The sequence below is a fragment of the Pygocentrus nattereri genome, chromosome 27, assembly GCF_015220715.1.
Source record: "Pygocentrus nattereri isolate fPygNat1 chromosome 27, fPygNat1.pri, whole genome shotgun sequence".
Classification (NCBI taxonomy): domain Eukaryota; kingdom Metazoa; phylum Chordata; class Actinopteri; order Characiformes; family Serrasalmidae; genus Pygocentrus; species Pygocentrus nattereri.
Genome location: NC_051237.1, coordinates 15,203,360 through 15,222,270, shown reverse-complemented (window position 1 = coordinate 15,222,270; position 18,911 = coordinate 15,203,360). Strand labels below are relative to the sequence as shown.

Sequence of the window (18,911 nt, the reverse complement as noted above, 5' to 3'; positions counted from 1 at the left end):
TTAGAATGTGGCACACAGGTGTTAATATTGGTTTAAAAAAAAACTGAAGAAGACCGGAATCGGAAGAAAACGCAACCCTTTACAAACATCTACTATTCATTCTTTTAATTCATGAGAAGCTTTTATAAGCATGACCATTTTAAGAGTTAAACAACCCACAAAATAATGAAAATGCACGGCTTATTAATTAAATCTACCTAAGCTCAGGTGATTCATGGAATATAGCATATAATGTACAATTTTAAGTTACCACAGAACCTTAAATCTGCTTTCACCAGCATCTATAAGGCTGTTATCATTGGCACAACAGAAGACAAGTTGCATAAATGAGCCCCGCTCCTAATACAACGTGTATATTAAAGGTTCAGGATTGATTGAGGCAGTTTGGATTGCCACAAACAATAAATTACATATTGAGACTTTGGAAAACCAATTAAGAAATGAAAAGGTGTTCTCCAATATGCACTACTAGGGTCGATTGAAAGGTTTTAAAACTTAACTACTTAGTTCAATGGCTGATCCCCTGTAAAAGCTTAGCCAATTGTGATAAGACAGTTTGTGGACATCACTGCATCAATATTACTTAAAAAGAAAACTGTATTATTGTTTAGTAAACCATTCTTCTAAAATGGTTTCAAAGTCCTGCTGAGAAACAGATTATTCAACAGGCCTATGGCTTGTTAAAAACACAATATTTTACTAAACTAAACTTAAACTAGTTAATCTGTGCCATTCTGTGACTTACTAACTGACAAATTCATGGGGGAGTGGTTCGGGGTGGGGGGGTATAACAGTGGATAGGACATAATTCAAACCAATTCATCCCCTATACACTCCCAAACAAAACCTGTACAACTAACCAAATAATAGTCTTATACAAGTTATTTACAATTAAGATGGTGAAATTCCCTGATTTTCATCAGATCTGCCATAGTTGGAGTGCGTGGCAAGAAAACGAAAGAGCTTCCCAGTCACTGCAAGCAACTCCATTTTGTCCGTGATGTGAGAGATGTGAAGTGTCTCAAAGGGTCTAGGTAAACAGTTTGAAGTGTGCGCTCCAAAGCCGAGGTGTCTTTGAGAGACGGTTCCGTTTGTCAGGAGACCCCAGCGGAGGGCCCCTGGGCAAATACTTCAAACGGGCGCATGCGAGAGCCGCTCTGTGAAGTGTCAGTTGCAGCCAGAGTGAGCGGTGTGAACGCCCAATCCATATCCCACCCTTTTCATTTATCCACCAGGCTGTTGCACAGCCAGGAGTCAGAGGGGACTTCAGTAGCAGCGTGTCCATCCTCCAGCTGCTAGAACAGAGCAGGGGTACGGATGAGCAATGTGACTAAACAGCGCGAAGTGGCCTCTTTTCCCCGGTGCTAACAGGCAAGTGCGTTAATTCTGTTAATCCCTTCATATTACTTAATAAACTCATTTTCACTGGAATCAGTGGATGTCTATTATTAACATGCCTTCATCAGTGGGGGCGTAAGAGGACCCAGATCAATTTAGGATTAAGTAAATCACACAAGATCATGCCAGTCTGAAATATTTTGGTCCGAGTTTCTGAGTCCGTTCTGTATGAAAACCGCCAAGCTCCCATTCCCAAATACTTACTGCGGACTGCTCTCTAGAACTCATCGTCCGTATCGATCAGTGTGATTTTGTCAGACTTCTTTGGGCTCTTGGTGACACTAGGGCCGAGCTTTCCGTTCTGGCTGGGCTGCACCACCTCCTTGGTGGACTGCTGTGTGTACTGTTGGTAGGCTGGGGAGAAGTTGTGGATGGCATCCTGGACCATGTCTCCAGGGTTGATCGTCTCCTTCAGTCCACTGGAGATGCTGTGCATGGGGGCAACGTTATCTAGAAGAGTAAAAGAATGGAATTACTGTGCTGTCTTTATAGAGAGGAGGGCATTTGTTCAGTCAATCACATCTCTATCTAGGATTAGCTTTCGTCCCTCACATCCTAATAAATATGAGAACGTGGGAAGGTTGAAGCTGATCGAGCATCAGTACACTTTCACTGTGAGATGCTTTAAGAAAATGAGTCCTGCTTTCTGAAAAGAAAGAAACATGAGAGGGGCTGAGAGAGACCCAAGAGGTATGGTGACAGGAAATATAAGACAAATTTGAGAAATCAGAACAATGCAATAGCATATCGCTTCAGGATGACCTGGAAACACAATAGAAAAATGGTTCTCAATCCTGGTCCTGGTGAGCTTGTTATTGCTGCTGCTCCAAAACACCTAGTTTGACTTGCAAAAAACATTAATTATCTGAGCAACTGAATCAGGTGTGATGGAACATGTAAAAAGTTTTCGTTCATCAAGTTACAAACTAAGTAAATGTTCCCTCAAAGCTACAACAGTGGTTTTAGGTCCAATTGTGGACATTACATAAGTTTTTCCCAGTGGAAAAGTACATATTTGTACCTTTTCATAACCTCATGTTAAAAAAAGAGAACAATAAAATAAAAGGCCTGGAGATGAGACGAGGTGCGTGGAGTCAATACAAAAAGAAAATATCATTTCAATGGATTACGGTACAATTATATTCCTTGTACCGTTGAGGGGACCACCCCAGTGACACGAGGGTTACTGCCCCAGTGACAATTTCATACCTTTATTTCTGAGAGTGTATGGCCAAATGCAGGTATGTAGAGTGAACAAACACTATTCAATATAGAAGAAATCACAGGATTTATTTTTTGTGGCCAAAAATAAATTAACCACATTTGACACACTCTCCTTTCATTGATCATATTTTTGCTGAATTTTTTTTTATGTATTTAATTTGGAAGCTCATTCAAACAAGACAGATCTGTATTTAATTAGTTAGCATCAATTTACCAGGCTTTTTAGTCACTGTTACAAGAAGCCCCTCCACTGGTTATAAATGACTCTGCCAACAGGTAATTGAAATATGGACTACAGTGACTTTGGGCTGAATTCTTAATAGATGGCATTTTATGCCTTCATTTGTTGCAGAGATGTGTAGGTTGCTTGTATGAAGATATAAATCTTGCTCATTTTTTTTTTCCTCCTTCAAATTATTTAGCAAGAACTACAATGTGTCAGGTTGTACCCTGTTCTGAAAATAATATACAGTCACATCATTTTCCATTAACAGGGAACCAAAAAGTGAGGATTTCAAACTGGTACTGCTAGGTTACATAACCTCTGCTTTTTAGATGTTTTTAGCATCTCACTTGCCCCAATACATAATCGCTCCATGTCACTAACATTGTGCTACGACTGCAACTGACATTATTTGCAATTTTGTGAACACGTTCTGCCACAGGCCCTGCCAAGGTATGACCCAGCTGCTCTCAAACAGAAACTGCAACACACACTTGCCAAAAGTTCACTCATCCATCTAAATCGTTGAATTCAGGAGTTCCAATCACTTTCATGGCCACAGGTGTATAAAACCAAGCACCCAGTCCTGCAGACTGCTTCTACAGACATTAGTGAAAGAATGGGTCGCTCTCAGGAGCTCAGTGAATCCCAGCGTGGTACCGTGATCGGACGCCACCTGTGCAACAAGTCCAGTCGTGAAATTTCCTCACTACTAAATATTCCACAGTCGACTGTCAGTGGTATTATAATAAAGCGGAAGCGACTGGGAGCGACAGCAACTCAGCCACGAAGTAGTAGGCCACGTAAAATTACAGAGCGGGTCAGCGGATGCTGAAGCGCAAGAACTTGACCTGACCTCAACCAACAGAACATCTCTGGGATGAATTAGAGCGGAGACTGCGAGCCAGGAGTACTCGTCCAACATCAGTGTCTGACCTCACAAATCTCTCTCTAACCATGGACACAATCAATCTTCTTCTTTTCTTTAATTGAAGATGCCAAGTTCAGTGACAGGAGAAAAACCCCTGCTGACCTCACGGCTCCTGTGCACCGCTCAGCTGTGGAACTATAAGAAGAGGTTACTCAGTGGCACCTGACGTAGTGCTACATGAGGAGCTCCATCGAACTGTGTCTACTGTTGCTGTTGATGGATGAGGGCTTGGACAGGGGTTGCCAATAGCTGCTGCAGAGGTGAGACCATCCATCTCTTCTTCTGCCCTCTAGTGGACAGCTGGCAGCTCTGCCTGGAGAGAGCCTTTAGCCTCCAGACACTCATCTCTGCAGGGCTACTCTATGTGACCACTCTAGCCCATTGGTGAATGTTTGAGGGTCAGTGGGAGAGTATGATAAGTGCTGAGGGGCCAAAAGCTCTGGGTCAACATGTTCTCCAGAGCTTCAGCTCGCAGCTGGTCTGCTGTGATAGGAAAGGATAGCCTAGAGCTGTGGTCGACCCCTTGAACCTCCACCGAGATCCACTTGTTCACTCCTAACCTTTTTGCCCATCAGCTAAAGGTCATCAGATCAGTGGTAGCATTTCCCCCTGGGGTTCAGAGTTGGACAAGGTCTTGGATCCAACTGGCACGAAAGTGAAATTGTATTTGGTGATAATTGAGGGTTCCCAAGCATTGAAATGGCCAGTCACGGAAGTTCTTATATCAATTTGCCAATGGCATATTCCATCAGACGGCTCCTCAGTAATGTCTAAGGTACACAGAGTGACAAAAGACCACCCCTGAGATTATGTATTGGCATTCAAACCCAGTTTGAGCTGTACTTCATGCAGACCTCATTGAATCATAATACAAATCTTAACACAGTGTTTAACATTCTGCGGCCACGATGTCATTAGCACTTAAATTGGAGAATATTAAATAGAAATTTTCTATGCAGCCTTGGAACTCGCATGCCGCCAAACAGCACTGATTCATTTCAAATGAACGTTCTTGGAAGCCCTCTGTAAGATCAGGAAAAGGGGAGGTCGGCCAAAACGAAATGGAGATGAAAACGTTTGACGTTTTAAAAACCACTGAGCAATTCTTTCTTTTCCAGCATCTTTAAGCCCACAGTCAGATGAAACTTTTTAAGGGGTAAAAAATTGAAATAAAAAAAGAAACTGGCTGAAACGTTATCACTTTCTTTTCCTCTCAAATAAAATGTTCTGATACCTCTAGCTGTGTCACAGGTCTCTGTTCCTCAGTAAACAGAGGTTGCTGAAAACTCTCTAGGCTCCAGAAGGGAGCTGAACTTCTCAGAACTCCTCTGAACCTTGACTCAACAGTGACTCCTCCTGTCCACAATCACCTTACAGACATTATTCTGTGTCCATATCCTTTGAAGCAGCCTGGAAAGCCCAACAAAGCCTCTTTACAAGGTGCAAAAGTGTGAACTTAGTAGGGGAATTGCATGGTTAGACAGTGTACTAACCTGGAGCATGGCTCTTCTTTTGCTGGTATACATTGTATGTGAAGGCATAGCGAAGCGCAATGGCAGCAAAGAACATCTCAATGCAGGTGATAAAGTTCTGCCAACCAGCTGCCACAGTTCCAGCGCCCACATTATGGCCGTCTATTAACAGTGCCTCAGGTATCACCCCACAGCGCTCCAGGATGGCCAGAACCATGCCTGAGGAAAAAGCAAGAAGAGATTCATTTGTAAAAACAGACCTAACTACTAATTACATGGTGTAAAAATGTATGCAATTTTCAAAAAATGCAAATAACGATTGCTTTTTGGATTACTGATGACTTCTCTTAAACCTGTGGCTGTACAGTAAACAACACCAGTAGCTTCTTTGTGATTTGCAAATTTTCTTTTTTATTGAGTTGTCTTCTTACAGTAGAAGGATAGACAAACTTGTTTCTGATCTGAAATGAGTGGATCTTGATCTTCTCCTCTCTTTCCCCCTCTCCCTCTCCCTCAAAGACAAAAGCTTTCTCTGATGGTGACAGTTTTGATGGTCTACCTGGTCTTGTCTGGTTCCAGTTAACTTTTATTAACATATGTTTCGGGCAACGCATTGGCCATGCAATGTCAACAACCAAAATCCAAGCATCATCTCTTTTTTCTTTTCCTCCAAAACACAGGGTTTGCCATTATTACATTAAAAAGTTATGAAGTAAAAAGAAAATGGTAAACACAGGTGATAATTAATGTAATGCTATTTGATTAATGTAATGCAAATCGCATCATTGTCCAAATAAAAAAGCCTCAATTTTTTTTTTCCTGTTTTCAATTTTCTGACATACTTTCAGAAAATCAACTGCCCATTACATTTTGTGAAAATTAAATGATGAACAGACCAACATAATGCTCCAAAACTGCTTGAAATAAATTCTCTTTATATTAAATTAAAAGTAAAGGTTTTTGCCTTCTCCTATTAAGCTGCCATTTTGGAGATACTTGTTTATCTTCGTAAACTGACATATATTGATGCTGTAAGACTTAAAATAAAATAAATAATAATCTAACCCTATGTAAGCAATGTCATCAGTACATTCTTACTGACAACCCACGTGAGATCAAAAGATGATCAACACAACTTGAGAAACTAATGTTTTCCATTCAAATTCACGGCTTACTGGGTTGGCTGGCGTCTGTTGACGTGCGTATGACAAACATGAATCCTGAAGTGACCCACCTTGCCAGAAGGAGAGGAAGATGACTGATTTGATGGTGAGGAACTTGAGCACAGGTTCGTAGGGCCTCAAGAGATCACTGGTGGCGGAGTAGAAGAGGAAAAGGGCATAGAGAGCCAGACTCACAGAGACGTTGTAGATGATGGTAATGTAGAGGTACCCTCCTGTCACACTACAGGAAGACACACATGAGAACTGCTCACATAATGTTTCGATTTGCTTTACTTGAAGACCTGACTCCAGTAATGTAAAGCTTGATCACAGAGTTTATGGAATCAGATTTTGTTTATGACACTGAAAAGTAAGCAGAAATGGAAAAGAGTAACTCACTTAAAATCTCCATCATGGTATTTGCCAAAGGCCTGCAGGAGGATAGTGATGAGGGACATGATCGGTTTCACAACACAGAATTGAAGGGTGGCCTAGATGATGACATCACAATGGAAAAACATTAGGTGCTGCATGCTCTTGGGTACCAAGCATAAATGTATATGAAAAGAAGTCCACAAACAAAACTCTTAAGCATAAAACATTAGCAGATGGATATTTTAATGAAATGCTGCTGCTCAGCTCCACCTCGTCTGTTCTCATTACTTTTCAGCAAATAAAGAGATTCGTAGACTTGGAGATAACGACACAGTCTTAACAGCCCACGTCCCATAACAAACTGTACACAATTAGGCAGGATGTCTTAGTGTGCAAAATCAAGTTCACTTTTGAAAAGAAGCTTCCTAATCAAAGCTGTCTCTTCAGTGAACCCGAAAGAAAAAAGCCCTCACTAAGTGCACTTCATCTGAGCTCTTGTGTCTGAATGTATAGCGAGGAGCTTCTTTGAAAAACCTCCACGTAGGCATCCCGTCAAAGAGAACCACATGTTTAGCAGTTCCCATTTCGCTAAAAAAAAAAAAAGTTCATTTCACAGACTCTTCACTGTTTTGAAGGCGGAGTGCTCAAATCCAATTTCCATCAGTATTATTCTTTGAGTGCAAGCAGCTTCCCCAGTCCCTCTGCAGACCGCATCAGCCTGACAGCTCCTATTATTTCTCCATGTTTATTACTAAGCTGCGCACACCTCATCCGCATTGTTTTTTATTCTCTACCTTCTCCTGCTAGATGTTATCAGAAAGGAAGTGGACGAACAATTTTACATGTCTGTACTTTATAATTTAAGACAGAACAGGTTAGATGATAGTTTAGATAAAAGTATCGGGGTGGAATGAGTGAAGTTTTTCCTATATCTATGTGCAAATATTTCCTCTCAATTTTCATACATAATAGTGGAAAAACATGACTGATGAAGTGGCACAGACAGACAGCTCTTACATTCATTTGCCAACAGCATATTTAAACAAATGGTTGCTCTGTAATGTCTGTAATGGCACAGAGAGTGACAGCAGACTTCCTCCAGAGTTTAAACATTGGCAGTCAAAGCTGCACAGGCTTTGAACCACGTAGGTTTTATGAGCAGGGTTCTGAGCTATACTTCATGCAGGCCTCAGAGAATCAGAAAACAGATCTAATGCAATAATAATGATATCACTACTAAAGATGCTGGTCTCAAATAATCTTCACAGTACGGTATTCTCAGCAGATGCTTGATCATCAGGGAGGTGAACAAACCTGTTTGCAAAACCTCAGGAAGCCAATGGAGTAACTCATTCCAGCCAAGCAGCAGGTACCATACAGGCAACTTGACCTAAATGGGAAAAATGGTAACCTCTGAAATGTTAAATCATCATCATCATCATCATCATCATCATCATCATCATCATTTACATGACTATTGAAAAGCACATTCTGACATCACAACAGTAACACAGTGTATTGTATCCAAATACAATACATTGCAAAACCCTCTTGCATAAGGAGGGGGAAAGACAAAGGAAAAGAAGTGGAAAAACAGGAATTGTTGAACAATGACAAACGTGTAGAGAAAAATGGGACTCCTAACAACTGCGCAAGACCTGATAAGCCACCAAAATCGACACCATGAGATAAAAAGTATGTAAAGCTTTCATATTTGAAAGAAAAATCAAGCTCTACTCTTGCTACCGATCGGAAAAAATCCACAAGTGTTTCTGGCCATACTTCCACTGTGAGCAGACAATCCAACTACGGGTCTTAAAGGGTGGTTTGCAGCCAAAAAGCTGTTATTGGGACATGAAAATAACAAAATAAGAAAAACACGTTGTAGCCAAAAATCATCATCATCATCACTGAATGTGTTTGGGATTAGATGGAGTGTGAGAAACAGAAAATGCAACCAATGTCTAAGCCTGAACTTTGAAGAAGTAGAAAAATATCTCTGCAGATTTCTTTGAAAACTGGAAAAAAGCCTCTTGAAAAGAGTGGCAGCTAAAATAATTACTGAAAAAAAACAAATATTACATTTAGTTGTAGAGGCTTTTGTGTAATTTTCTCATTTTCCCCTGATGCTGGAAAATGACTGGTACATCATGGTAATTTTGGCTGGAAATGAAGAAAATGAAAGGTGGTCTCAGATTTTTATATTTTGCACAGTACCATATATTTATGAATGCATGGATAAAAATGATGATTTGAGTGCAGCATTAATTAGCTCATTTCAGAGCCTCCCCAATACCAACACAGTGACTACTGTTACTCTGTTGCACTGCAAGATTAAAACAAAATTCTTTCATATTTTCTAATTGTATTTTTTTATTTGGAACCAATGATTTTCAAATCAAGGCAAAAGGCAACACTGTGTGCTAACTGAGGAAAAAAAGCTAAAAACAACTAAACAGAGAATTTGGTCTGGGGGTTTCACAAACCCCTTAACTGTAAACAAGCTGAGGAATAACCAATTTACTTCCAAATAACAAAATGCTAATTAGGCTCATCTGTGTTCAACTGTTGGGTTTCTGATTAGAGCTGAATAAATCCAGCTGTTCCTGAAGCACTCCTTTGGTGAGTAGTACTTCTTTAAGTAAAGAGGGCAACAGGGAGCCTTTAGAAGCCCTCAGAATAATGTTGTGGAAAGGCACAAAACAGGACATGAGAGCCAAAAGAATTTTAAAAGCCCTAAAACAGGCATTACAGAACCTGCTCATGGAAATCTACCACCCTGCAGACCTGAGTTCCAACCTGATCCAGTGTACTTAGAAGCTAATCAAAGTCTTTGAGGAGTATGTGAAAATTAGTGCCAGGTGCATTGCATAAGACGGGTCCAAGTAGATGACACCATTGTACTGTACGCTTTGCAGAGTTCTGGGCTGTATGTGAGAGAAGCAGAAGAATAAAGACAGTACTCAACAAAGCCCACATGAGGTCTCACTTCAAGCATTCAAACTGAGGCCCAAGAGATTCTGCAGCTTAGTGAACAAAGGCTTGTAATATCAATGTAAAATGGAGTTTACTAGAACACTATAACAGCGGCGTGAAGTAATAGAAATAATGGATTACATGCAGTCCACAAAAGAGCATGCAACTCACACTACATAAATATTTTACCCAGAAGAGGGGATAAGTATGAAGATGCCTATTCGATTTTAGAACTACAAGTCTCTTTGATAGCTTTATAGTTAGCTTTAATTTTATGGGGCATTTCTATTGGGTGAAAAGTGGGGCACTTGTGAGAATAAAAACAGAGCTAGAACTTGCAAACTTCAGACAGATTCCTGAAGAATGCTGCCAGAAAACTGACAGTAGGAAGAAAGCACACAGCTACAACAAGAGTGGACAGACTAAAGAACAGAAAGGTAGCTGTCCTCATGCGGCCTTGGTGAAGCACAGACCCCAATCTGACTAAAAATTCAAAGAGTTGCCTGAAGAGCACCATCCGGTGCCTTCTGGCTGAGCTCGAGGAGACTGCCAGATTGAGGAGTACATATAATGGTGCGAGTGCACACAAGGAATAACAAAAACTAATTGGTAATTCAGGCAAAATCCATGTTTTGCACTCAGAAAATAGGATAATGGGGTGAGTCTTGATTTCAGGTAGCATTAAGAAATGTCATTGAGATTTGCTATAGCCAGTGTCATTTACCTCAGTGGATAAGCCAGTGTTTACACTTCACATGAGGTCATGAATGAGAAGTTCAGCAATCAAACTGCAGTATAATGTGCATCCATTACTCCAGAGGGGAAAGAAACTCACCGAATTTGCTTCCCTCGTATTTCTGCCATGATGGCACTCTCTCCTCCTAAATACTCAAAAGACAGGCTCAGAAAGTTGTAGATCACAAAAGCTGAAAAGTATAGAAAAAAAATACAGTATAATGCATCAACACAAAATACATAACACTTTTACACATATATTAAAAACATATCAGCTGCCTGAACAACTCCACGCATAAAAACTAGACACAAAAAAGCAAGAAAATCTATCTTCCTCTACATTGTGAATGTAATACAGGTCAAGCTTAATGGAATGGGTTGTCGGTCCAAGAAAATCCATCTTAATCCGTTGTTTCTATTTAAAGAGGGCTTAGATAAAGCTAATAGAAGGACTGTTCACTCTCTCTGTCTCTCACTGCCAGAGCATTATGACAACAGTTGGTATGCTATTTTATGAGCTATTTACCCCCAATAGTATCTGGAACCAGTCTGACCATATCTAAAATTAAAACAATAGATCATGTATTGAAATTTTCTAAACTTTTTTTAGTGAAAGTTGTTTGTATGATTAATCAGCACTTTTGCTGATCAGCACATTTTACACTGAACAGGGACCAAAAAAGGATAAAAATGTCAGTTTGACATTAAAAACTACAACTCCCTTGGATGGCTGAACTATTTTGGATGTTATTGTTTAATAAAAAGGAGGAAAAGTCCCAAGCATAAGTGTTTACTAACAGAGGAGAGCAAGATATGATACCAGCAATGAAAACACTGTTTTTCTACTTTATGGCAGGATAAAGAAAACAGGCTTGAGCAGTTAAGTGAAGCCCATCTCTGAGCTGAGATCAGTTCTGTACAGCTGTCATTCCCCATATGTGGTCTGCTGAGGTCTGCACTGAGCATAATGGCATGTTAGGGGAAACTGTAAACCACAGAGGTTATAAATTGCTTGTCTAAAGTTCCTTGTAAAAACAATGAAAGCTAACTGCAGCTAACTGTTTGAATGTGTCTCTGTGCTTTAATCACTATTTCTGATTTTCATTACCATTAAAATTGTTCGTCTAAGACTCCGACACTTCATTGTAGGTATATTTCATATTTTTGATCAACATTTTCAGCCATTTTTCTCCTCTATTTTGATGCACTCCTTTGAATTGTAAAAATGTGGACTTGTTCTTTTTGCTTTTCAAAATATTGTGAAGCGAAATGAAACCACGTACTAAGTCAGCAATATTCCGGAGTTAATTACAGAAATATGTTGTCCACATTGCGACTGTAAATCACTGTTAAAATGGCTGGAGAGCAGATTCATCAAAAGGGCGAGGAGCAGGCAACTTTCCTGCCTTACAAACCTTCGTAGCAGTCCCGGACAGAGTCAAAGTAGACATAGTACTGGTCGTTGCTGATGAAGAGAAGGCTGAGCCAAGAGTCAAAGGCATAGATGGGAACGATGAAGAGGATGCGGATGATGTATCGCTGCTCGTTTGGAACCGTGTATGACCTCAGGTGCGAGTAGATCTGTCACAGGAACAAAAAGATTTTTACCCAAAATGAATAAATGTAGCAAATCAAGCAGTAGATTTAACCCCTTAAACTCTAAGGGCCTATATATGGGCCTGCATTTCAAATCCACCCTGTCATAACAACATAACCTCAGTCAGCTGCATAGGGTTTAAAGATTACAAGCAGTGAACCTGTGACACATTGAATAAAACAGGTTATGAATAAAAAGGTATTTCTCTCAGTTTTTCCACAATTTTTGTGGAAGAAGGAGCTGTGAGATTAAAAAGGGAATTTAAATGATTAAAATGCAAAAGCAGGGAGCAAACAGGAACTGAGGTCAAGGGGTGACTGAGGTTATGGGGCAAATGGAAATATTACATCAAACACTTCTTTGTAATAAAGGATTGGGTGAAGTGACCAAGGACACTCTAATCAGATATCTGTAGAAAAAAAAAAGCAGAGTAATGAGTAATAATGATAGCAGAGAGGAGAAATAATCTACTGCTCTTCCAGAAAAAATACATCTCAACAGGAACCTGGTACGTTACCTTATCTCTTAAGCTGCTTTTATAACACCCAGGACAGATTTTGCAGTTAATCATTACATACAAGATATACCTAGGTAAAAAAATAGATTATTGCATTTTTGTGTTTAATGTAACCACAACATACCCAGGATTATCAGAAAGAAGTTTTATTGGCACTCAAAAACCCTACAAAGCTTGTGAGACGTCAATCACTTTGTACAGTCGAGAGTTACAGACGAGCTTCAATCTGTGCATGGATTCTGACTCACATGAAATTAGATGTGAGATTTTTTCTGGCTCAGTCACTGCGTGGGTGGAGGACTGATGTATTTGGGCACTCTGGAAAGCTGGGGTGAGTCAGCATGTAGACTGATGTGGTCCATTTCTCCTGTACTGCAGTAAGAGAAATATGCCCACAGCCTTCCTGGCTCAGTAGACTCTGCTCAAGGTAATGGCTCCTGCCACTGATGCCATCTTTGTTTTTCCTTTTGATGAATTGGTTTTTGATTAATTTAACCATCTCTAACTGCAGATCTTTGCACATGTATGTATGTATGTATGTATGTATGTATGTATGTATGTATGTATGTATGTATGTATGTATGTATGTATGTATGTATGTATGTATGTATGTTATGAGTCTTTCCATCTTTCAATATTGTGCAGAATTGCTCAGAGCATTTGGAGACGACCAGGTACTTCATGCATCCCCTGGTCAGCATATGGCAAAAGTGGAAATGGAAATTAATCCAGACTTTATTCAGAACTACTTGGCATTAATAAAGAATCTGTCCTGCATTTTCCATAATAATAGCCTCTAATCTTCTGGAAATGATTCACACTAGATATCAGGTACTGATGTTGGTTGGTAAGTTCTGGATCACATGCAGCACACCAACTCATCCCCAAGGTATTGCTTAGCGATTCAACAGACCAGAGAATGCATTTCCACTGAGCAGCTGCTCCAGAGCATCCCATCCTATTGGCAATGCTTTTTTGTAGGCATTGCACAATGTGTGTGTATGCAACTGACTGCCTGTGTCAGCAATGAATGCACCATAAAGAAGTTAAATTCAGGAATTAGAAGGGGCGTCTGGATACTTTTGGGCAAAAGGGCATGGTTAAGGTTCTTAAAAACAAAGGGTACTTTGGAGCAATGCCACAGAAGAACGACTGGTTTCCTAAACAACCTTTCAATCGATGGATGTATAAAGCATAATTTTTGTCAAATGTGACTGATTTCAATGAAGTGTCACATGATGTAAAGCTTCTATGCCAGTTAAGTTTCGCTAGAACTTTATGCACAAACCAAGAGCCATTTAGGAACCTTTATTTAAAATGGTGTGCCCTACCTAGAGTTATACTTGGTTCATTCTGGTCCCAGTGCAACAAATGACAAAAAGGTCTCCATGCAGATCTTAAGATCTTAAAGCTTGCAAGATTTCCTTCAAGTGATGCCCATCTAAAGTAGCATCTAGGTCTATGGTGGCCAGCCCCTTTTCCCTTTTTCTCCTTTGGCACCTATTCAGTGGAACTCTGCATATGTCTTTGCATGAGATGTGCAGTGCTTGTTCAAGCATATTCTGGCACCAAATCATAGTGGTATCCTGTAGTCTTTTCATACTCTCCTTGTTAGCAAGAGGGTCATGCCATGATATTCATGATATGGTCCCATGGCACAGACGATGGAAAACATGCACCCTTTGGCAGATCTGTCTTGTCTGATTTCATGTTTGCCGTCACACAGTGCTGTAGATATGATGACTGATTAACAGCTTGGCACTCCAGCTGACAAAAATGCTCAAGTACATATGATCCTCTTGGCATTCCACAAATGCCAACTCCTAGCTGAAGTTATAAGAAGTGGCTGGAACAGCCTGCTTCAGTCCCACTTGGAAATGCGCTTCTCATCTTGCTTGACTGTTCCTTGGCTGTTACAAATACCTTGCCATTCTTACCCTCGAGTGATATGCTGGAGTTGCTTCTGGAATTGTACTGTGCTGTCATTAACTCTGCTTCTGTCCCCTGCTCCTCCAATCTGATTTTCCTGACAAGAAGAAATGCAGTTGGACAAGATGTCTGCATTCTTCATCCCTTGCTCTCACAATGTCAATGTCACCAGTTCAAGACCTTATTTCCCGACAATGAGAGGACCTGCCAAGATTGCACCTTAAGACTGCTCCATATATACAGTCTCCAAGCACTTGGAGCGTCCCTTTGCTGTCCAAACAGCCTCGATTCTTCATGGCATGAATTCCACAAGACATTGCAAACATTCCTTTGAGATACTGGTCCCCGTTGATGTGATTACTTCATGCCATTCAAGCAGATTTTTCAGGTGCGCTTTCATGCTCTGGATCTCTCATTCTACCACATCACAAAAATGCTCTATTGGGTTCAAATCCTGTGACTGGGAAGGCCACTGAAGAACAGTGACCTCATTGTCATGTTCATGAAAACAGTTTGAGATGGTTTTGTGACATGGTGCACTATTATGCTGAAAGTAGCCATTAGAAGATGGATGAATTGTGGCCATAAAGGAATGCACACGGTCAGCTACAACACTCTCTCTTTGGCATTCAAGTGATGATTGATTGGTGTTAACAGGCCCAAAGTGTACTGAGAAAACATTCCCCACACTATTATACCACCTCCACCACCCTGTTGACACAAGGCAGGATGGGTCCATGAATTCATGCGGTGTCTCTGATTTACCACACCAGGTTACATTTTTCCAGACTTCAACTGTCCAGTTTTGGTGAGCCTGTGGCCACTGCAGTCTCAGCCTTTTGTTCTTGGCTTTTGCTGTTGTAATCCACCCACCTCAAGGTAAGACATGTCAAGCATTCTGAGATACTTTTCTGCACATCACGATTGTACAGAGTGTTTATCTGAGTTACTGTAGCCTTTCTCCCAGCTCAAAACAGTCTGGCCATTCTCCGCTGAACTCTCTCATCAACAAGGCGTTTCTGTCTGATGAATTGCCCCTCACTGGATGTTTTTTCTTTATCGCACCACTCTTCATAAACTCCAGAGACTGCTGTGCATAGAAATCCCAGGAGATCAGCAGTTACAGAAATACTCAAACCTGCCTATATAGCATCAACGATCACGGCACAGTCAAAACCACCGAGATCACATTTTCCCCATTCTGATGGTTGATGTGAATATTACCTGAAGCTGTTTGCCCATATCTGCATGATTTCATGCACTGCTGCCACACAACTGGCTGACTGACATAATTGCATGAATGTGTAGGTGTATTTAACGAGTGTATGACAGCATTATGAGACAGCTAAACATGCTTGTAAACCTCTAATTGCCTGTAATTGCCTTGTTCTGTATATATGACCTAACATGATTGTCTGCCATGAAGCATTTGTTCTTTCACTACAGTCTCAAAATGGTACCAGTTCCTCCCAATATTTGATTAATCTGTTTTAACAGGTGTGGACCAAGGTAACTGACATGCCCTGCTATAACTGCTTCAAAATATCCCACAAATCAGCCATTTGTAGCACTGAAATGGTTGGTGAACCACTGGCAAGTTGTAGGAATGCTTTTTTAATTAACAATTTTGGTGAAACAACTGATGTCCAGGTCTACCCTCCTAATTCTTTTGAATACTAAAGTAAAGTGTGATCGTATGCTGTGGTCTACTCTTGTATTCTTGGTTTAGCACTTCCACTTAAGCACATAGTAAGATCTTGGTCATGATGGCTTAAAACTTGATCCTAGGTCAGCTTGCTACTCTTAAGCTCTTTCAGCACAGGCCCTGTCAACAAGAAGACCCTACTGTGTGGATTTGTCTTTAGGGGGTTGCTTTGACGTGATCTGAAGCGCTTTGTGATTTGGACCACTGCCAGGTTGTAGGCAGTGAGGAAGTGTTTAGATCGTCACTGGTTATAATTTGTGATCTTTGCTGTATTTATGCACACACACATTAGCCAGGCCTCTGAAACCAAGATGTTTTCTGGCCATGTTAATATGGCGCATACATAGTATAGCGTAATTACATGGAAGAGATTTGTGAACAAGATCAACATAGGTCAGTTGCAATAAATAGGGGTCAGAAAAACAAGTAACACATGCTTGCATAAAGTCAACATTTTAACAGCCAAAAACTCTTATTTATGTTTACATAGTGCATATTTAAGAGTGCTTTTGGCTTCAAGTAGAAGTTAATTCAGAAGTCTGAATTCATAGTTTGCGTCTTGTTAGTCTTGGGCACGGATAGCAACGCTATTGATCCAAATCAGTGCCTCAAGAACAAAGTGTTTCAGAAATACAATCTCAAGCTTACCCTTTTAGCATGCACAGAGAACTGCGAACAGCAATAACAGAATCTTTCAGAGAGAAATCAAGAGGAGGACAGCAGAATACTAAAAGCAATGAGAGCTGCTTTAATCTCTTCACAATTTACATAAGTTTTCCCCACACAATCCTTTCCACCAGTTCGCAACAGGCTACTGTCTGCCATGCCTTGGAAGAAATGGTCGTGGACAAATTGCTTGGCTGCTGGTCTGAGAAGCAAAACGGGACTGCCGGCATGAAGATAATAATTATACGCAGAGGAACACCAGTTCACAGACACTCATTTTTCAGCTGCTGAACACCAGCCTAACATTGTTTAGCTGCGTCAAAACCTGCTGCCTCTCAAAGGCATTAGACGTTCGGAGGGAGGACGAGAAGCTTCGGAGGCAATCAAAACATGTCCTCCAGGTGCACTCCAGGCATTGTGTGGAAGAAATTCTTTTTCTGACCCCTTCTACCATCCCTACAATCCCAGCAGTCCAATTACATAACACATCCTTGAGACGCATATTCTATATTACCAGTTTTCCATGGGTCATGTAGTCTACAGCAAGAAAGGTGCGCATGGGATGTGTCAGCAAAACCAGTGAAAATCGATTTGGCATCCCATCACCTTTAAGAAAATGAATATTCTATAATAATTACATGTCTATAAATAACTGCTTCAGCTAGAAACATAAGGTGAGGCTATATTCATAGTGCATGACTTTATCTCCTAAAACATCCACTCAACATTAGTTATGTTATTAGGTACTAACAAAAATGCATGTGCAGTGTGATCTAATGAAACACGCACTAAGTATGACCAATGACAAAATCTAGGCTAAACGTTAGAAAAATTAGGAAAAAACAAACAAAAACAAACCCATGGCCAATATGCAAATTCAATTAGTATCCTGACATTAGAGGTGGGTACCAATTACCTACATTTACTCAGTAAGATGAGTCATAATTATTTAGTCATTAACATTTTGCAACTTTTTTCTTTTTTTTAATAACTACTTCCATAGTTTTTTGATGACGGCAACTTATGATTGGTCACTCCTCTAACTCAGGAGCTTCAGTATTTTATTTTAGACCAAAAGAATCCCGAAAAACACCTTCTGTATATCTTGAATGTTCATTGCTGTTCTAAGACTAATTCAGTACTAAAGCAGTTTTATATCAGTTCCTTTTATACTTTTGTTTTGTGGAAAGGTCCTTTCACTTTTACCAATAGCAGCAGAAACACTACGTTGAGCATGGATTTCGACTGCTCCACTCAGCTTTGATGGCATATTACAATAGTTACATCTGGTAAAGACTAAGAAAAAGAAAAAAAAACCTGCTAAACATTTCCAATGTTGAAAAGGGCAGAGCCATCTACAGCTCCTGTTATGGGTTTCATCATAATGAGTGAGTTTCGTTTATATTTCCACTCTGAGATCATTCAGACACGGGAGACCGTGATTCACTTTCGCCTAGATTCTAGTAATACTCTGTTAGATTCTATTCACTGTCTCTTAGCTGGACATAAAAATCCTCAGGGATGGTCAGCATAAGCCTAGCCGAAAATTGTTTTTCAATAAAAATACAGTAATATTGTAGCTTTGCCCAGAGTACACTTGATCTCTGCTTGAAAAAGTAGCCTCTAGCACAATAATTTATTTAACATACTGTAATGGTGAAAAAAAGAGGTGGGGGGGGGGGGGGGGGGTAGAAGAGATAGCAAGGATTCCTGGCTTCTTTGGAGGCACACAGACAGGAATACACTCCATGCGGGGTAGAAGACGTATTTAATGATAGGTCACCATCACTGTCCAGATAACTCAGCTACAGCAGCTCACCATCTTGCACGGAGGGGCTACAACTCCCTCGCACATGCGCAGTAGTACAATACATGTAGGCAATCGTTACAATACACGTAGCTTTAAAAGACTTTTTGATTGAAAACAAAACTGATAGAATCAAACAGCTATAAAGAGTTTAGCACACTAGTAGTAAACAGTGACTCTCCATTACACCAGC

General features: G+C 40.3%; 1 protein-coding gene across 4 annotated transcripts in view; it reads right to left on the bottom strand.

Annotated features, from left to right (window-relative positions):
- Positions 1-88: 88 nt before the first annotated feature.
- Positions 89-18,911, bottom strand: part of tmem184a (transmembrane protein 184a) — a 28,485-nt gene continuing 9,662 nt past the window's right edge. The window contains exons 4-11 of one of the 4 annotated variants that reach the window (XM_017707496.2): positions 11,913-12,078; positions 10,598-10,688; positions 8,101-8,176; positions 6,811-6,902; positions 6,483-6,652; positions 5,270-5,467; positions 1,603-1,848; positions 89-1,295 (exon numbers count right to left, since the gene is read on the bottom strand). In XM_017707496.2, the coding sequence (XP_017562985.1) occupies positions 1,616-1,848; positions 5,270-5,467; positions 6,483-6,652; positions 6,811-6,902; positions 8,101-8,176; positions 10,598-10,688; positions 11,913-12,078 (1,026 nt within the window). In that variant the 3' untranslated portion in view covers positions 89-1,295; positions 1,603-1,615. Of the gene's footprint in view, positions 1,849-5,269; positions 5,468-6,482; positions 6,653-6,810; positions 6,903-8,100; positions 8,177-10,597; positions 10,689-11,912; positions 12,079-18,911 lie in introns of all 4 variants that reach the window. The other 3 variants (XM_017707498.2, XM_017707495.2, XM_017707497.2) reach the window with 3 other exon arrangements.